The sequence below is a fragment of the Hippopotamus amphibius genome, chromosome 12, assembly GCF_030028045.1.
Source record: "Hippopotamus amphibius kiboko isolate mHipAmp2 chromosome 12, mHipAmp2.hap2, whole genome shotgun sequence".
NCBI lineage: Eukaryota > Metazoa > Chordata > Mammalia > Artiodactyla > Hippopotamidae > Hippopotamus > Hippopotamus amphibius.
The window spans coordinates 67,035,720-67,054,261 of NC_080197.1; the positions used below are offsets into that span (position 1 = coordinate 67,035,720).

Genomic DNA, 18,542 nt, shown 5'->3' on the forward strand with positions numbered 1-18,542 from the left:
TAGGAAAAGGCAAGTACAACCAAAATGTTTGAATAAATTCTGACTTTTAAAAATTTCATTGTGGTCTAATTTGGAAAATTATTACATGCTGGGATAATAGAATACACTATAAGAGCTTTAAGACTTTTATAGACTGGTCTACAACCACACAGCCAATATTAAAACATACATTATTTATCTGAATATAATATCTCCTTTGGAACCATGTGCTTTATCTTGTAAGTACAGATCTGTTAGAGGTTTAAAATGTGTACATTCTGATAAACTGCGCTCTGCTTTGGACAAGTTATGATCTCATAGAAGTTAAGAATAAAAATGGAGCAGATTAAATTTAGGTTGGAATCCAACATTGTTTTGAACTTTAAAAAAAAAGCCATTTTTCACTTGCACCAGAGTGCAGTAGCAAATAAAAAGCAAATGTAGTTAAATGCTTCAGGTAAAATACACTTTGCCATAAAATATCTAGATAAATGAGTTAAATATTTGTGCCTTGCTTGAAACTGGAGAACAATCTTTCATTGGGTTCTGCTAGACCAGGTCTCATAGTGCTCTACGCTAGACTTTAATGTGTATAGAAATCTTCTTGGATCTTGTTGAATGCAAATCTAATTCAGTCCTTCTAGGATGGAGCTTGAGATTCTGTATGTCTAGCAAGCTTCCAGGCTATTCCTATGATGTTGATAAGGGACTACACTTGGAGTTTCAAGGACAGAGCAAGAAGCCAAGAGACTACTCTCTCACATTTCATGCCTATGTATAGGCAACAGAGGCCCAGGTAAACATGCCACAATTTTGCATCAGGTTAGAGCAAAATTCATCAATAGGCACTAAAAACTGATAATTAAACCAAGGTTTGGCCAACTGCTACACTCATGGCCCAAATCTGGCCTACCATTTGTTTTTGCACTGTCTTGCAAGCTAAGAATTTTTTTCACAGATGAACATTTGCAATTGATTTGATAAAAATGATAACTTTGAACACCAATTAAGTGAAATTGCATCATCCCTCAAAAAGAATTATTATTTTGAATTTCATCAATAAAAAATTTCGTAGAAATGATTTCTATCTCTTGTAACACAAGTACCTATATATCTTCAAAGTGTTGCCTTTTTGTCCCACAAAAACTAAAGTATTTATTACTGGCCTTTTACAAATTTGTTTGTCTCTTGTCTAAATTATTGCCTCGCTCCAACCAAAAGACACAGACTGGCTGAATGGATACAAAAACAAGACCCTTCTATATGCTGCCTAAAGAATACTGCTTCAGACCAAAGGACACATACAGACTGAAAGTAAAGGGATGGAAAAAGATATTCCATGCAAATGGAAGTCAAAAGAAAGCTGGAGTAGCAATACTCATATCAGACAAATTAGACTTTACAGCAAAGACTATTACAGGAGACAAAGAAAGACACTACATAATGATCAAGGGATCAATCCAAGAGGAACATATAACAATTGTAAATATCTATGCCCCCAACATAGGAGCACCTCAATACAAAAGGCAAATGCTAACAGCCATAAGGCGAAATCAACAGTAACACAATAATAGTAGGAGACTTTAACACCCCACTTACATCAATGGACAGATCATCCAAACAGAAAATAAAGAAGGACACACAAGCTTTAAATGACACATTAGATCATCTCGACTTAATTGATATTTATAGGACATTCCATCCAAAAACTACAGAATACGCTTTCTTGTCAAGTGCACATGGAACATTCTCCAGGATAGATCACATCTTGGGTCACAAATTAAGCCTTGGTAAATTCAAGAAAATTGAAATCATATCAAGCATCTTCTCTGACCACAACGCCATGAGACTAGATATTAATTACATTAAAAAAACTATAAAAAGTACAAACACATGGAGGCTAAACAATACACTCTAAAACAACCAAGGAATCACTAAAGAAATCAAAGAGGAAATCAAAAAATATCTAGAAACAAATGACAATTAAAACACAACAATGCAAAACCTATAGGACACAGCAAAAGCAGTTCTAAGAGGGAAGTTTATAGCAATACAGACCTACCTTAAGACATAAGAAAATATCGAATAAAGAACCTAAGCTTACACCTAAAAGAATCAGAGAAAGAAGAACAAAGAAACCCCAAAGTGAGCAGAAGGAAAGAAATCACAAAGATCAGATCAGAAAGAAATAAGTGAAAAAGAAAGGAAGGAAACAATAGCAAAGATCAATAAAACTAAAAGCTGGTTCTTTGAGAAGATAAACAAAATTGATAAACCATTAGCCAGACTCATCAGGAAAAAAAGGGAGAAGATGCAAATCAACAGAATTAGAAATGAAAAAGGAGAAGTAACAACTGACATCACAGAAATACAAAAGATCATGAGAGACTACTACAAGCAACTATAACCTGGAAGAAATGGATAAATTCTTAGAAAAGTGCAATCTTCCAAGACTGAACCAGGAAGAAATAGAACATATGAACAGACCAATCACAAGCACAGAAATTGAGACTGTGATTAAAAATCTCCCAACAAACAAAAGCCCAGGGCCAGATGGATTCACGGGCAAATTCTATCAAACATTTCAAGAAGAGCTAACGCCTATCCTTCTCAAACTCTTCCAAGATATAGCAGAGGGAGGAACACTCCCAAACTCATTCTACGAGGCCACCATCACCCTGATACCAAAACCAGAAAAACATGTCACAATAAAAGAAAATTACAAGCCAATATCACTGATGAATATAGATGCAAAAATCCTCAACAAAATACTAGCTAACAGAATCCAACAGCACATTAAAAAATCATACACCATGATCAAGTGGGGTTTATCCCTGGAATACAAAGATTCTTCAATATATGCAAATCAATCAATGTGATACATCATATTAACAAAGTGAAGGATAATAACCATATGATAATGTCAATGGATGCAGAAAAAGCTTTTGACAAAATTCAACATCCATTTAAGATACAAACTCTGCAGAAAATGGGCATAGAAGGAAATTACCTCAACATAATAAAAGCCATTTATGACAAACCAACAGCCAACATCGTTCTAAATGGTGAAAAACTGAAAGCATTCCCTCTAAGAACAGGAACAAGACAAGTGTGTCCACTCGTTCACCATTATTATTCAACAGAGTTTTGGAAGTTTTAGCCACAGCAATCAGAGAAGAAAATGAAATAAAAGGAATCCAAATTGGAAAAGAAGTAAAATTGACTCTCTTTGCAGATGACATATTATATATAGGAAACCCTAAAGACTCTACCAGAAAACTGCTAGCACTAATCAATGAATTTAGTAAAGTAGCAGGATACAAAATTAATGCACAGAAATCTCTTGCATTCCTACACACTAACAACGGAAGAGCAGAAAGAGAAATTAAGGAAACTCTCCCATTCACCATTGCAACAAAAAGAATAAAATACCTAGGAATAAACCCACCTAAGGAGGCAAAAGACCTGTGTGCAGAAAACTATAAGACACTGATGAAAGAAATCAAAGATGATACAAACAGATGAAGGGACATACCATGTGCTTGGATTAGAAGAACCAACATTGTGAAAATGACTGTACTACCCAAAACAATTTAGAGATTCAATGCAATCCCTATCAAATTACCGAAGGCATTTTTCACACAACTAGAACAAGAAATCTTATGATTTGTATGGAAACGCAAAAGACCCCAAAAAGTCAAAGCAATCTTGAGAAGGAAAGATGGAGCTGGTGGAATTACGCTTCCTGACTTCATACTATAATTCAAGGCCACAGTGATCAAGACAGTATGATACTGGCACAAAAATAGAAAGGAAGATCAATGGAACAGAATAGAGAACTCAGAGGTAAACCCAAGCACATATGGGCACCTTATCTTTGACTAAGGAGGCAAGAACAGACGATGGAAAAAAGACAGCCTCTTCAATAAGTGGTGCTGGGAAAATTGGACAGCAACATATAAAAGAATGAAATTAGAACACTTCCTAACACCATACACAAAAATAAACTCCAAATGGATTAAAGACCTACATGTAAGGCCAGACACTATCAAACTCCTAGAGGAACACATAGGCAGAACACTCTATGACATCCATCAAAGCAAGATCCTTTTTGACCCACCTCCTAGAATCATGGAAATAAAATCAGGAATAAACAAATGGGACCTCATGAAACTTGCACAGTGAAAGAAACCATAACAAGACAAAAAGGCAACCCTCAGAATGGGAGAAAATATTTGCCAATGAAGCAACAGACAAAGCATTAATCTCCAAAATATAAAAGCAGCTCATGCAGTTTCATACCAAAAAAGCAAATAACCCAATCCACAAATGGGCAGAAGACCTAAATAGACATTTCTCCACAGAAGACATGCAGATGGCCAACAAACACATGAAAAGATGCTCAACATCACTAAACATTAGAGAAATGCAAGTCAAAGCCACAATGAGATATCACCTCACACCGGTCAGAATGGCCATTATCAAAAAATCTAGAAACAATATATGTTGGAGGGGGTGTGGAGAAAAGGGGACTCTCCTGCACTGTTGGTGGGAATGTAAGTTGGTACAGCCACTATGGAAAACAGTTTGGAGGTTCCTTAAAAAACTAAAAATGGAACTACCATATGACCCAGTAATCCCACTCCTGGGCATATACCCAGAGAAAACCATAATCCCAAAAGAAACATGTACCATAATGTTCATTGCAGCACTATTTACAATGAACAATACAGCCAGGACATGGAAGCAACCTAAATGCCCATCAACAAATGAATGGATAAAGAGGATGCGGCATATATATACAATGGAATATTACTCAGGTATAAAAAGGAATGAAATTGAACTATATGTCATGAGATGGATAGACCTAGAGCCTGTCATACAGAGTGAAGTAAGCCAGAAAGAAAAAAACAAATATTGTATGCTAACTCATATATACGGAATCTAAAAAAAAAAAAAAAATGGTACTGATGAGCCCAGTGACAGGGCAAGAATAAGGATGCACATGCAGAGAATGGACTGGAGGCCATGGTGTTGGGGGGGGCAGGGTGCAAGGGGAAGCTGGGACGAAGTGAGAGAGTAGCATAGACATATATATATTGCCAACTGTAAAATAGCTAGTGGGAAGTTGCTGTATAACAAAGGGAGATCAACTCGATGATGGGTGATGCCTTGGAGGGCCAGGACAGAGAGGGTGGGGGGGAGTCACAGGAGGGAGGGGATAAGGGGATATGTGTATAAATACAGCTGATTCACTTTGGTGTACCTCATAAGCTGGTACAAGAGTGTAAAGCAATTATATTCCAATAAAGAGCTTAAAATAAATAAAATAAATAAATTATTGCCTCTAATGCTATAAACATTTCTGGATAAAATATCAGTATAAGCCTTTTTACATAGGACAGATGATAAGCATAAAAAAAGAGGGGGACATGATATTCTTTATCTAGATTTACACTAATTTAGTTAGAATGAGAGGTGTCATAGAAGATACGCATAGAATTCAAATTCTAAAACAAGGGACTTCCCTGGTGGCTCAGTGGTTAAGAATCCACCTGCCAATGCAGAGGTCAGGGCCTCAATCCCTGGTCCAGGAAGATCCCACATGCCATGGAGCAACTAAGCCCATGCACCACAACTACTGAGCCTACACTCTAGAACCCACGTGCCGCAATTACTGAAGCCTGCACGCCTAGAGCCCATGCTCCACAACAAGAGAAGCTACCACCATGAGAAGCCCATGCACCACAGCCAAGAGTAGCCCCCCACTTGCTGCAACTAGAGAAAGCCTGTGCGCAGCAATGAAGACCCAACACAGCCATAAATAAAGTAAATAAAATTTTAAAATAATATAACAAAAAAAATTCTAAAGCAAGAAAGCAAAAAAACTTTAAAAACTTATTTCTATGTATATGAACACTTTCTTGAAAGTTCATGGGAGCATCCTACAATTTAATTGCACAATTTGAACAACTTAATTTTTATGTAATACCTGGACATACCTGTATCAGTTTGCTAGCACTACTAGAACAAGATACCATAAACTAGGTGGCTTTCAAAACAGAAATTTATTTCTTACAGCTCTGGAGGCTAGAAGTCCAAGATCAAGATGTTGGCAGCTTTAACTTCTCCTGAGGCCTCTCTCCTGGGCTTGCGGATGACCTGCCTTCTTTCTGTGTCTTCACCCTTCCTTTCCTCTATGTATGCACAGGCTTTGTATCTTTTCCTCTTTTTTTTTTTTAATTAATTTATTTATTTATATTGGTTGTGTTGGGTCTTTGTTTCTGTGCATGGGCTTTCTCTAATTGCAGCAACAGGGGCTACTCTTCTTTGTGGTGTGTGGGCTTCTCAATGCGGTGGCTTCTCTTGTTGCAGAGCACGGACTCTAAGTGTGTGGACTTCAATAGTTGTGGTATGCAGGCTCAATAGTTGTGGTTTTCAGGCTGTAGAACACAGACTCAGTAGTTATGGCTCATGGGCTTAGTTGCTTCATGCATGTGGGATCTTCCTGGACCAGGGATCAAACCCGTGTCCCCTGTACTGGTAGGTGGATTTTTAACCACTGGCCACCAGGGAAGTCCCCTTTTCCTCTTCTTACAAAGATATCAGTCATATTGGCTTAGGGCTTCACTCTTATGACCTTATTTAACTTAGTTATCTCTTTAAAGGCTTTGTCTCCAAATAATCACTTTGGGGGTTAGGGCTTCAATGTATGAATTTGGAAGGAACACAGTTCAGTCATGCGTGTGTGTGTGTGTGTGTGTGTGTGTGTGTGTGTGTGTGAAATTGGGTTGCATTTTATAATACGCTAGATTGGCAGCATTGTTTTCCTTTCTCAGTGGTACATAAGAACATTATTTCACATAGTTATATTAATCTTAGATTCAGAGAAATGTGGTACTAAAGCAAATAGTACTGGAAGTTTATTTTAACAATAAGTAACAGTGTTCAGACCCTGCTTTCTCTACATCCAGTCAGTCATAATTCCCAGAGGTAAATCATTTAAAAATCTTTAGGTGTTGTTTGTCTAAGTTGATATTGCTAAATAATATGATTATAAGAACATTTTAAAGCAATAATCATATATATATCATTGCAAAATCAAAGTACTTATTTTCTGTATTTAATAAATAGGTGATTTTCCTTAATTATTTAATTAAAAACAGTTTTCCTTAAATTTGCAAAGTGCACTACCAGTTACCACTAGCTTTCTCCCAGTACTAACGCACAGGGTAATGTACTAATGGCCCCTTTTCTTCCGCAAATCTTCTTGCAGACTTCCACGTCCTTGTTCTCTGTCTCAATTCTAGATCTGCTGCACGGTGCTTGCCTCTGTTAAGTCTCTTGCTTACCTCTCTTCTTCTTTCTTGGTTTACTCCTTCTTTTATTACACTTTATCTCTAAGCAACTTCCTAAGAAAGGGTACATGGGAGGTAAGTTTTCCAAGTACTTATATGACTTATAAAGTCTTCCTTTACCATCACACTTGATTGATTGATTGTACATAGATTCTAATAGTTTAAATCATTTTTCTTCAGACTTTTAAAACTATTGTTCTATCGTCATCAGGGACTTGAATGACTATTGAAAAGCCCAGTGCCCTTCTGATGTTCATTCCTATGTTTATGACCTCTCTTCCTAACTGGGAACACTCTTCTCTCAACCTATGATATTCGAAAATATGTTTTTGTGTCTTGGTGAAGGTCTTTTCAATCATTGTACTATTCACCAAGTAAATTCGGTCATTCAGAGAAATTGTCTGTTATTTTTAAAAAATAGTTTCCTCTCCTTTATTTTCTCCTGTATTTTTTTGTCCACTCCTATTGATCAGATGTTGGACCCTCCTAAAATAATCCAAGAAGTCTCTTAAAAAAGAAACTTTATTGAGGTACGACTGACCTACAAATAGCTTATAATTTTTTGTGTGGTAAGAACACAACATAAGAGCTAGCAAATTTTTAAGTATATAATAGAATATTATTAACTAGAGGCATTATGCTGCACTGCAGCTCTCTAGGATTTATTCACCTAGTATAACAGAAACTTTGTATCCTTTGACTAATACCTGCTCATTTCTCCCTCCTCCTGCCCCTGGCAACTACCATTCTACTCTCTGTTTCTATGAGCTTGATTATTTTATATTCTATATACAAGTGATATCATATAGTATTCGTCCTTCCATGTCTGGCTTACTTCACTCAGCAAAATGTTCTCCAAGCTCATCCATGTTGTCATAAGTGGCGTGATTTCTTTCTTTATTAAGGCTAAATAATACTCCATTATGTGTATATGTCACATTTTCTTTATTTATCCAGTGATGGACATTTAGGTTGTTTGCGTGTCTTGGCTATTGTGAATAATGCTACAATGAACATGTAAGTGGAGATATTTCTTCAAAATTCTGATTTCAGTTCCTTTAGATATGTACCCAGATTGCTCAATCATATGATAGTTACATTTTTAATTTTTTGAGGAACTCTATACTGTTTTCCATAGTGGCTACACCAATTTCCATTCCCACCAGGAGTATATAAAAGTTCTTTTCACTCCACACACTTATCTCCCTTATTATCTCGTCTTTTTGATAGTAGCCATCCTGTGTGAGTTGTGAGGTGATATCTCAGATTTTACACTATGTTTTCTTCTGGGAGTCTTGTAGTTGAATCTTTAATCTATTTTTGGTTAATTTTGTGTATGATATAAGATAATGGTCTGATTTCATTTATTTGCATAAGGATAGCCAGTTTACCCAGTACTACTTTTTGAAGATACTATCCTTCCCCATTGTGTATTTTTGACATCTTTGTCAAAGATCAGTTGATAATATATGTATGAGTTTATTTCTGGGCTATCTATTCTGTTTCATTGGTCTATATGTCTATTTTTATGCAGTATCATACTCTTTTGATTCCTATACCTTTGTAATATGTTTTGAAATTAGGAAGTATGATGCCTTCAGCTCTATTCTTCTTGCTCAAAATTCTTTTGGCTCTTAGGGTCTTTTGTGGTTCTGTATGAATTTTAGAATTTTTTTTCTGTCTGTAATAAGTGCCATTGGAGTTTTAATAGAGATTGCATTGAATTTATACATCACTTTAAATAATATGGACATTTTAACCATACTAGTTCCTCCAATTCATGAATATATGATGTCTTTCCATTTATTTATATCTGTTTTAATTTCTTTGATCAGTATTTTAGAGTTTCCAGTGTACATGTCTTTCACTGTCTTGGTTTGGTTCATTCCTAAGTATTTATTCTTTTTGTTGCTATTGTAAATGAGATTATTTTCTTAATTTCTTTTTCAGATGGTATATTGTTGGCGAATAGAAAAAGAGTGACTTTTGAATGTTAATTTTGTATCCTGAAACCTTTCTGAATTCGTTTATTAGTTCTAATAATTTTTCGTGTGAATTCTTTAGGATTTTCTACATATATGGTCATGTCATCTGTATGATTTTACTTCTTTCTTTCCACTTAGGATGTCTTTTATTTCTCGTTCTTGACTAATTGTTCTAGCTAGGACTTCCAGGAATATGTTGACTATAAGTGGCCAGAGTGGACATCCTTGTTTTGTTCCAAATCTTAGAGGAAAAGTTTTCCGTTTTTCACCATTGAGTACTGTGTTAGCTGTGGTCTTTTCATATATGGCATTTATTATATTGAGGTACATTCCTTCCATATCTATTTTGTTGATAGTTATTATCATAAAAGCTGTGGAATTTTGTCAGATGCATTTTCTGCATCTTTTGAGATGATCACGTGATTTTTATTTTTCTGTTAATGTGGTGTTTCACATTTATTTTTGTGGATATTGAACTATCCTTGCATCCTGGGGATAAATTTTGTTTTATTATGGTGTATGTTCCCTTTAATGTGCTATTCAATTTGGTTTGTCAACATTTTGTTTAGGATTTTTTCAACCATGTTCTTTAGGGATATTGGCCTGCAGTATTTTCTCGTGGTATCTTCATCTGCCTTTGGTGTTGGGGTGATGCTGGACTCATAAAATGAGTCTGGGAGTGCCCCTTCCTCTTCTATTTTGTGTAAGAGTTTAAGAAGGATTGGTTCAATTATTTAAATATTTGGTAGAATTTACCAGTGAAACCATCTGATCCTGGGCTTCTGTTTGTTGGGAGGTTTCTGACTACCTTACTTCTTACTGATATTAGGCTATCCAGACCTTCTATTTCTTCTTGATTCAGTCTTGGTAAGTTGTTAGTATCTGGAAAGTTATTCATTACCTCTAGGTTGTCCAGTTTGTTGAAGTCTAACTGTTCATAATAGTGTCTTATGATCATTTATATTTCTGTGATGTCAGTTGTAATGTCTTTTCTTCATATCTGATTTGATTTATCTGAGTCTTCTCTCCTATTTTCTTGGTTGGTCTAGCTAAGGGTTTTAATTTTGTTTATCTTTTAAAAAAAAACAACTCTAAGTTTGATCAATCTTTCCTATTGGATATTCTATTCTCCATTTCATTTATTTCTGCTGTAATCTTTATTATTTCTCTCTTCTGCCAACTTTGGACTTAGTTTACTCTCCTTTTTCTAGCTCCTTGAGAGATAAAATTTAAGAAGATTGAAATTACTCTGTGTCTTTTTTTTATTTACCACAATGGAATAAAACTAGAAAGAATAACACAAGAAAAATGGGGAAACTCACAAATATATGAAAACTAACACACTTGGAAAACCATTGGATCAAAGAAGAAATCAAAGGAGAATTTAAAACGTCTCAAGACAACTGAAAAGAAAAACACAACATGCTAAAACTTGTGGAACACAGTAAAAGTACTACTAAGAGGGAAGTTTATAGTGATAAACACCTACATTTAAAATATCAAATAAACAACCTAATTTTACATCTCAAAAAAGGCTCACAAATATAAGCTGCAAATCACAACCACAAACTCTGATTTTACCATAGACTCTCCATCTTAAGTTAAGCCCATCAACAGTGGTTGTTGAAAACTTTTCCCCTCTATTTCCTCAACTTCATCCTCATCCACTTATTCTTAGCAAGTGATTAGCCCCTCTAATTTGCAAGCTCAAGGTCATATGGTACATATATATCCTTGACTTCATCTTTCTAGTTCTCAACATTCTCTGTATTCTAAATATTCCGTACATTTTCTCTTTTCTTTTGAAGGATGATTCTTTTTTTCCTTGCGATGAAACTTCTTGGTCTCATGATCCTTTTCTTTTCTCTTGTTTACTTCAGGACATTTTTATATTATTTGTTTCTTGTTTTTTTTTAAATTTATTTAGTTATTTATTTATTTTATTGGCTGTGTTGGGTCTTCATTGCTGCACACGGGCTTTCTCTAGTTGCAGAGAGCGAGGGCTACTCTTCGTTGTGGTGCATGGGCTTCTTATTGCGGTGGCCTTTCTTATTGCAGAGCACGGGCTCTAGGTGCATGGGCTTCAGTAGTTGCGGCACATGGGCTCAATAGTTGTGGCTCATGGGCTCTAGAGCACAGGCTCAATAGCTGTGGCACATGGGCTTAGTTGCTCTGCAGCATGTGGTATCTTCCTGGGGCAGGACTCGAACCCATGTCTCCTGCATTAGCAGGTAGATTCTTACACACTGCACCACCTAGGAAGTCCCTGTTTCTTGTTTTTATAGCTTTAATTTTTCCCATCCCCAGTGGTGCCTTCCCTCTGCATACAAACATGGTCAAGCTTTCCATGTCTTATAAAACAGCTCGCTGTGATCCTGCTAACATTTTTAGTAACTTATTTAGCTTTCTCCTTTCTTGAACACTAAAATTCACTATTTACACATATATACCACCCACTGATTCTTCAACTCCTTGCTTTCTGATTCTGTCATGGAGTTCTGTTGAGTTAGAGGATAACCAATAGTCCATTTAAAAATACAGTTGACTTGGGACTTCACTGGTGGCACAGTGGTCAAGAATCTGCCTGCCAATGCAGGGGACATGAGTTCAAGCCCTGGTCTGGAAAGATCTCACATGCCGTGGAGCAACTAAGCCCATGCACCACAACTGCTGAGTCTGCACTCTAAAGCCCATGCGTCACAATTACTGAAGCCTAGAGCCCGCACACCACAACTACTGAGCTTACATGCTGCAACTACTGAAGCCCGCATGCCTAGAGTCCATGCTCTGCAACAAGAGAAGCCACCGTAATGAGAAGCCAGCACACCACAACAAAGAGTATCCCCTGCTCGCCAAAACTAGAGAAAGCCCACATGCAGCAATGAAGACCCAACACAGCCCACCCCCCAAAAAATTAAAAATATGGTTGACTTGTCATATGTTTTATTACCCTCTATATCTCAACATATTTAGCACTATGATCATTTATTTTTCACATGTGCATCTGCATGTATGTGTGTGGGAGTGTATATATGTATGTTACTGTGAATCAGAACACTTTTCTTAGTAGCAAGAAACTGGTAAGAAAAACAAACTTGGTTCTTATTTTCATGAAGCTTCCAATCAAGTCACTGAAATAGGCATAGTACAAATGGACACACTAAAATTATTTAAATGTGGATTGTGGTAAGTGTGGTGAATTCAATGGGTATTATGGGTTTAATTTAGATTATGAAATGCACACCTGAAGCATAAATAGTCAGGTAAAGAGTAGGGGAAAGTGTTTCAGACTTTGTTCTTCAGAGAGAAGAACAAGGCAAGGGCCCTAAGTTGAGAAAGAGTTTAAAGTAGTCAAGAAAAACAAAGAAGATGGATGTGGCTGAAATGTGATTAGAGATGAGAAAGCAGAAAGCAATTAAAGTGAAGTGATGAGCACAGGCATGAACATACATTAAAGATTTTGTATTTCCTCCTAATGGTGTGGAAATCCATAGAAGGAAGTCAAGCAGAAGAGTAACATTGAATGTGCATTTATCTAAGTTCAGCAACTGTTAGGTGCTTAGTAGGTTACAGATGGGCAAAAGTGGGAACGGGAAGACCAGTTAATATGTCATTGCATACCGTCTGGGTTAAAAAAGATTAATAACTTGGATTAGAATGACAGCAGCAGCTTCGGAGAGAAGCAGGTTGATTCACAATATATTTTGGAAATAATTTCCAGAGAACTTAATAATATATTTGGAGGCAGGGGGAAAGAGAAGGGACCCCAGATTTCTGCTCTGAGTACGTGACAGTACTGGAGGAGATGGAGAAGAATGAAGAGAAGAATTAGGGAAAAAGATAAACAATTCTGTTGTGTGTATCGTCTTTGAAACCTTCCCTTAGACGTGACCTATCTTTCTTTTTTGTGATTTCTTTTTATTTTTAATTTTTTTTAAATTGAAGTATAGTTGATTTACAATGTTGCATTAGTTTCAAGTGTAGTAACCTATCTTTCTGACTTTTCTTTCAGTGGTTTTACTTCTTTTTCTTGCCCGCAGTCCAAATATGAAGGCATTGCTTAGATGTTCTCTTCTCTCTCTCCCCAATCATCTTTCAGTTTCACTTGACCCTAAATTCCAGCTCCATGTAGATGATCCATTTATCTTTTCTCTCTTGACAACCAATCTTCTGACCCATAATTCACTTTTTCGGTTGTTTTCTGAGTACCTCTCTTTAGATAACCCTTTTGAACTTCTAACTCAACCCCAAATCAAATTTATTTTCTCCATATCTACTGTGTTATTTATATTATTGCTACTAGCATCTCTCCAGTCACCTAGACTCACAGTCAACATTGACATCTGCTTTCTCCTTGATCCCTGCTTTAGTGGCTATGGTTTTATCAGTAGAATCTATTGAATCTCATATGTCTACCATCTGTATTTCCTAGAAGTGGGAGCCCTGATTGTAACTCGAGCCATCTTTATACTTTATTAAGATTATTTTTTAACTTTAACTATCTTCCTAACTTCAATATCACTCCCATTCTATCAACCAGCACATGGCCTTTACAGTAATCATCCTAAATGCCAGTTCTGATCATTTCACTTGTGTCTAATATCTTCAATGATTCCCTTATCTTCAGAGTAATTTCCAAATTCCTTAAAAATATAAGTGCCTCTTATGATCTGACCCAATCTATCTTCTCCCCTAATTCCCAAATAACTTGAGTTTCTCGCCATTCTGAACATTTTTCTGACACCCTCACAACTCTGTGCTTTTGTTCAGGCCATTTGTATTGCCTTCACCTCCTCCTATTGAAACCCTTCTTTCTTCAAAGCATAAAATGATTTATCTCACTGCTCCAGCTAGAAGTAAATTCTTCTTCTTATAGAATAGAAGATGAGTCTACAATGACTGAGAACAAATATTTTTTATCTTACATCCCCAACTTCCCTAGCAGACTGCTTTACATATAGAAGTAACAGGGTAAATATTAAATTGAATTGACATTTTAAGTCTCTTTCTGGTGAGTCTTAATATGCCGAGTAATCTAGGTAAATTCTGTGGTGAATTTTATCTTAAAAGTAGTTAATATTAAAATTCCTTTTTTTTAATGTGAGGTGTTAACAGAACCAAAATCTTCACTTCATTATGAATGGGCCTTCATAGAACCTAATTTAAAGTAATAATAAATTTTAAAATTCCTCAAATTTTCTGTTATTCAGATTTCCTCCGTTTTTACACCTTCTATTTCTTGTGGTCTCAGTAAAGAGCAGACTTTATGGATACATTTAAATGCTGAGATACAATCAAAAATTTTACCTACCAGTTTCTCTATCAACCAAAACAAACACTAAGCTATTTAAACATAGATTGATTTTTCTGAATTGAAAGCTTTGCCTTATCTGAAATTTTATGCAAGTTAGCAAAAGGTGACTATCTCTAAATTTCAAGTAAATTCCATCAAGCTAAAGTTTGCCTGTTCTTTAACAATGGGATTAAGTCCAGTAATATGAATGATAAATTGAGACATGGAATGGTTGCAGTAGATATAAACTGTAACAAAATTGTAACAAAATCTCTACTCATTTTCAACCAAAATTTCCTAGATAATTCCTTAAAAGTAAAAGAGAAGAGCTGAACCACTGCCTGAATAATTGCTTCCATTTATATTCTTTACCTAGTTAATTCACTTTTAATATTTTTTTCCTAAGCAAAAGTTTCTAGTCTTTAATTCTGTAATAGCTACTTTACTTTTTCTGCAAAGATCAGAGAGATGTCAGAAAACTGAGGACTGATAATGCTCACAGGTTATTTCAAAACCATTTTTCAATAATAATATCTTAGGAAGAAATCATTTTATTTTAAATTTTCCCAAATCATTTTTGATTCAGATATGTCTAAAGAAGTTATCAGAATATCTTATCTGAGGATAAAAGTTCAAAACGATTGCTTTAGCTTCATTAATAATCGCTACTAATTGCTACCAGGAACCGTTACAACAATACCTGCATATTATCTTATTTAAATATCATAGCTATCCTACAAAGTAAGTATCATTAACCCCATCTTAGAGCTGAGGAAAGTGATAATGAGGTTAAATAACTGAGGCCGTATAACCAGTAGGTCAGGAAATAGGAAACTAATGCAGCCATTTCTGAGAGACCAGAGCCTGAGCACAGGAAAATCACACAGCACAGTTAGCTGGCACCTGGATATACCCAGAACAACAAAAAAACAAGTGTTGAGGAAACATCCTCTAGTGTCAATGTGTAAGGAGTGCTATAGCCTATTACACTGATTTGGGGGCTCTTTTAAATTTTTCTTTTCTTTTGCATTGTTTTTCTTCAGTTGCTGGCATTCTTTCTGCTGCACTGTCTGTGATGGTAGCTGGCTTCTTCAAAATACACAGAAAGCACTTCCCTCCAGTGGAGCAGCCTCTTTCAGGCAAAGTTGTCACTGTTTCCTCCAGGCCCTGTTTCCACCTGGTTCTTCAATACATTTTACTTGGAGTAGCTGAAACCCTGGTCAACCCAGCCTGTGAGTAACAATTGTTTCACCTCCCGTTAGAACATACTCAGTCTTCACGCAGAACACACCACCTCAAGCAGATGGAGATCTCGTCCCGCCTTGGAGATTTCTCACAATGCTCCAGAACAAGGCTATGCCTCACCCTCATTTTTAAAATATGTATAATTTCTCTTCTTTCCTTTACCACATGCAATGATGAATTCTACCTGAATATAGATAGAATGGAATGGAAGATTTACTGACTTAGTTAAATGCAGTAATCATTTGGTCAGATACATGATGAAGAAAACACTCTGCTGAAACCTAGAAGACAGCGCTGGTATACTTAGATGCAAACTCTCCTCTTCTCCCTTCCCTCTTCCCACCCCGCTCCCTCTCATTCATAGATAAAACTCACACATATACTCCCTCCAAAAATGACATTTGTAATGTATTTTGAGAGTATAGAAACATGCAAATGAAATGAAAATTTGAGTCAATTTTCCAGGCAACTCAATGTCTTTAAATTAAATTACACTAATTAAATGTGATCACAAGTATTTTGTAAGGTTCAAAACAATTTTATTAAATATCAAGGGTGTTCTGGCTTATCTAGATTGCTGATATTAATTAAACTAGCCATTTTAAAATGCATCAAAATATTTCTGTGACTTCTTGCAATACAGTAACATGTATGTGTACGTGTGAGTGTGTGTGTGTATTTATCAGTGTGATCTATATTGCATCTTATATTTCTACCTTCCTTATAGTTCCCTGTATGGGAATCCTGATTGTAACTCAAGCACCAATTATACTTTATCAAGATTATTTTTATAACTTCTTATCTTCCTACCTTTAACATCTCTCCCATTCTATCAATACACAACCTTTTGAGTAATTATCTTAAATGACAGTTCTAACCATTTCACTTGTTTAAAATCCTCAGTGATTCTGTTATCTTCAGTTATTCTTAAATTCTTTAAAGCAATAAATATTTTATATATATATATATGCACACATACACATACATATATATGATACCGAGGCAGTTCTTTGAAAAAAATCAAAATAAAATTGTTTGTGTCATTACAGTCATATATATGTTAGACTTCTTTTCTCTAATTTTAAATCATTTCATTCCACATGAAATAAAAGGGTTTATGAGATTCTAAGATGTGTCCATCACTGTTTAACACTACAAGGAACACAAGAGAAGTATAAAAGAATGTCACCACGCAAATGTTTGTGACTTCCCTGATGTTTCCAGAAAATTGTTGGGAGTAGTCAGCCAGAATTTTACAGGCTGGATGTGAAGAAAGGTAATGAATGAAGATGATGAGTGAATACTGTCAGGAAATCCCCAGCCAGCTAAGCAATTGTGGTTCAACACACAAAAGCCAGAGAGGTACTTACAACCATAGACTTAAAAAGGCAGATCATGTAATATAAATCATTTAGTCCACACATCCCTGATTTACCCATCTGAAAAAAGAGGTCCAACGAAGTCAACTGATGCATCCTCTATAGCGCTTATGGGGTAGGGACCAGAAGACTTTGTTCTGATTTACAACTTTGTCACTTACTACATGTGTGACCTTAAAAATTCATTTAACCGTTACGCTTTACCTTTTAGATCTTTAAAACGGAAATAATTATAATTCTTCCTTATATCACAGCACCAGTATAACAGTCAATGGGAATAAAGCCTACTCCTTGAGAATTAAATGACATAAAATGTGAAAGGGTGTTTTAAACTGTAAAATCAAAAATCACTCTTCTGGACGGCAGGACAGCTTAGCTGTTAATATCTATGGTCTTCAAGTCAGGCAGACCTGAGTTCAAACCCAGTTCTGCCACTGACTAGTTGTGTGACCTTGGCAAAATTGTTCAGCATTTCTGAGCCTTTCTCATCATCTATAAAATGGGGAAGGGATGTTGTAAGGACTAAGTGAAATATTTCATGTAAAGGAAAAAGCAGAGTGTCAAATATATAGACAGCACTCAGTATTAGCAGCTGCAGCGTGTGCTGTTATTATTGTTACTATCTTTCACGTGAATTAATAGTCCAAGACTCAGGGCTCAAGTGCAGGTGTCCAGCTCATAGCTCTTTCTCCCACACTTCCCACAACTTGCACACCAGAAGATCTGATAGTGTGAGCAGAATCATGTCTTTCTCACCAGTCATCCTAAGTCCCTTTTTTCTCCTTACTTCTCACCTCCAATCCAACAGCAAGTCTTAGTCTTTACTCTGAAATATAATCTAAACCTGGCCCTGTCTCCAAATGAATTTATCTATGAAACACAGACAGACTCACAGACATAGAGAACAGACTTGTGGTTGCCAAGGGGGAGGAGAGGAGGGGGAGGGATGGACTAGAAGTTTGGGGTTAGCAGATGCAAACTATTATACATGGAATAGATAAACAACAAGGTCCTACTATATAGCACAGGTGACTATATTCAATCCTGAGATAAACCATAATGGAAAAAAAACGTAAAAAATAATGTATTTATATGTATAACTGAATAAACTTTGCTGGACAGCAGAAATTAATATATACTAAATCAACTGTACTTCAGTAAAAAATTAAATTAAATTAAAATTTAAAAAAAATCTGACTGTCTCACGATCACCTTTGCTACCTACCTGGTCTCTAATCTCATTTTTTTTTGGGGGGGGGGCCACACCGTGAGGCATGCAGGGTCCTCTCCAACCAGGGATAGA

At 36.0% G+C, this 18,542-nt stretch overlaps 1 protein-coding gene across 1 annotated transcript in view; it reads left to right on the forward strand.

Annotated features, from left to right (window-relative positions):
- The window catches only part of SLC15A5 (solute carrier family 15 member 5), a 94,512-nt gene that overhangs the window by 42,707 nt on the left and 33,263 nt on the right, over positions 1-18,542 (forward strand). The window contains 1 exon segment of the mRNA XM_057700977.1: positions 15,659-15,847. Coding sequence (XP_057556960.1) covers positions 15,659-15,847 — 189 coding nt within the window.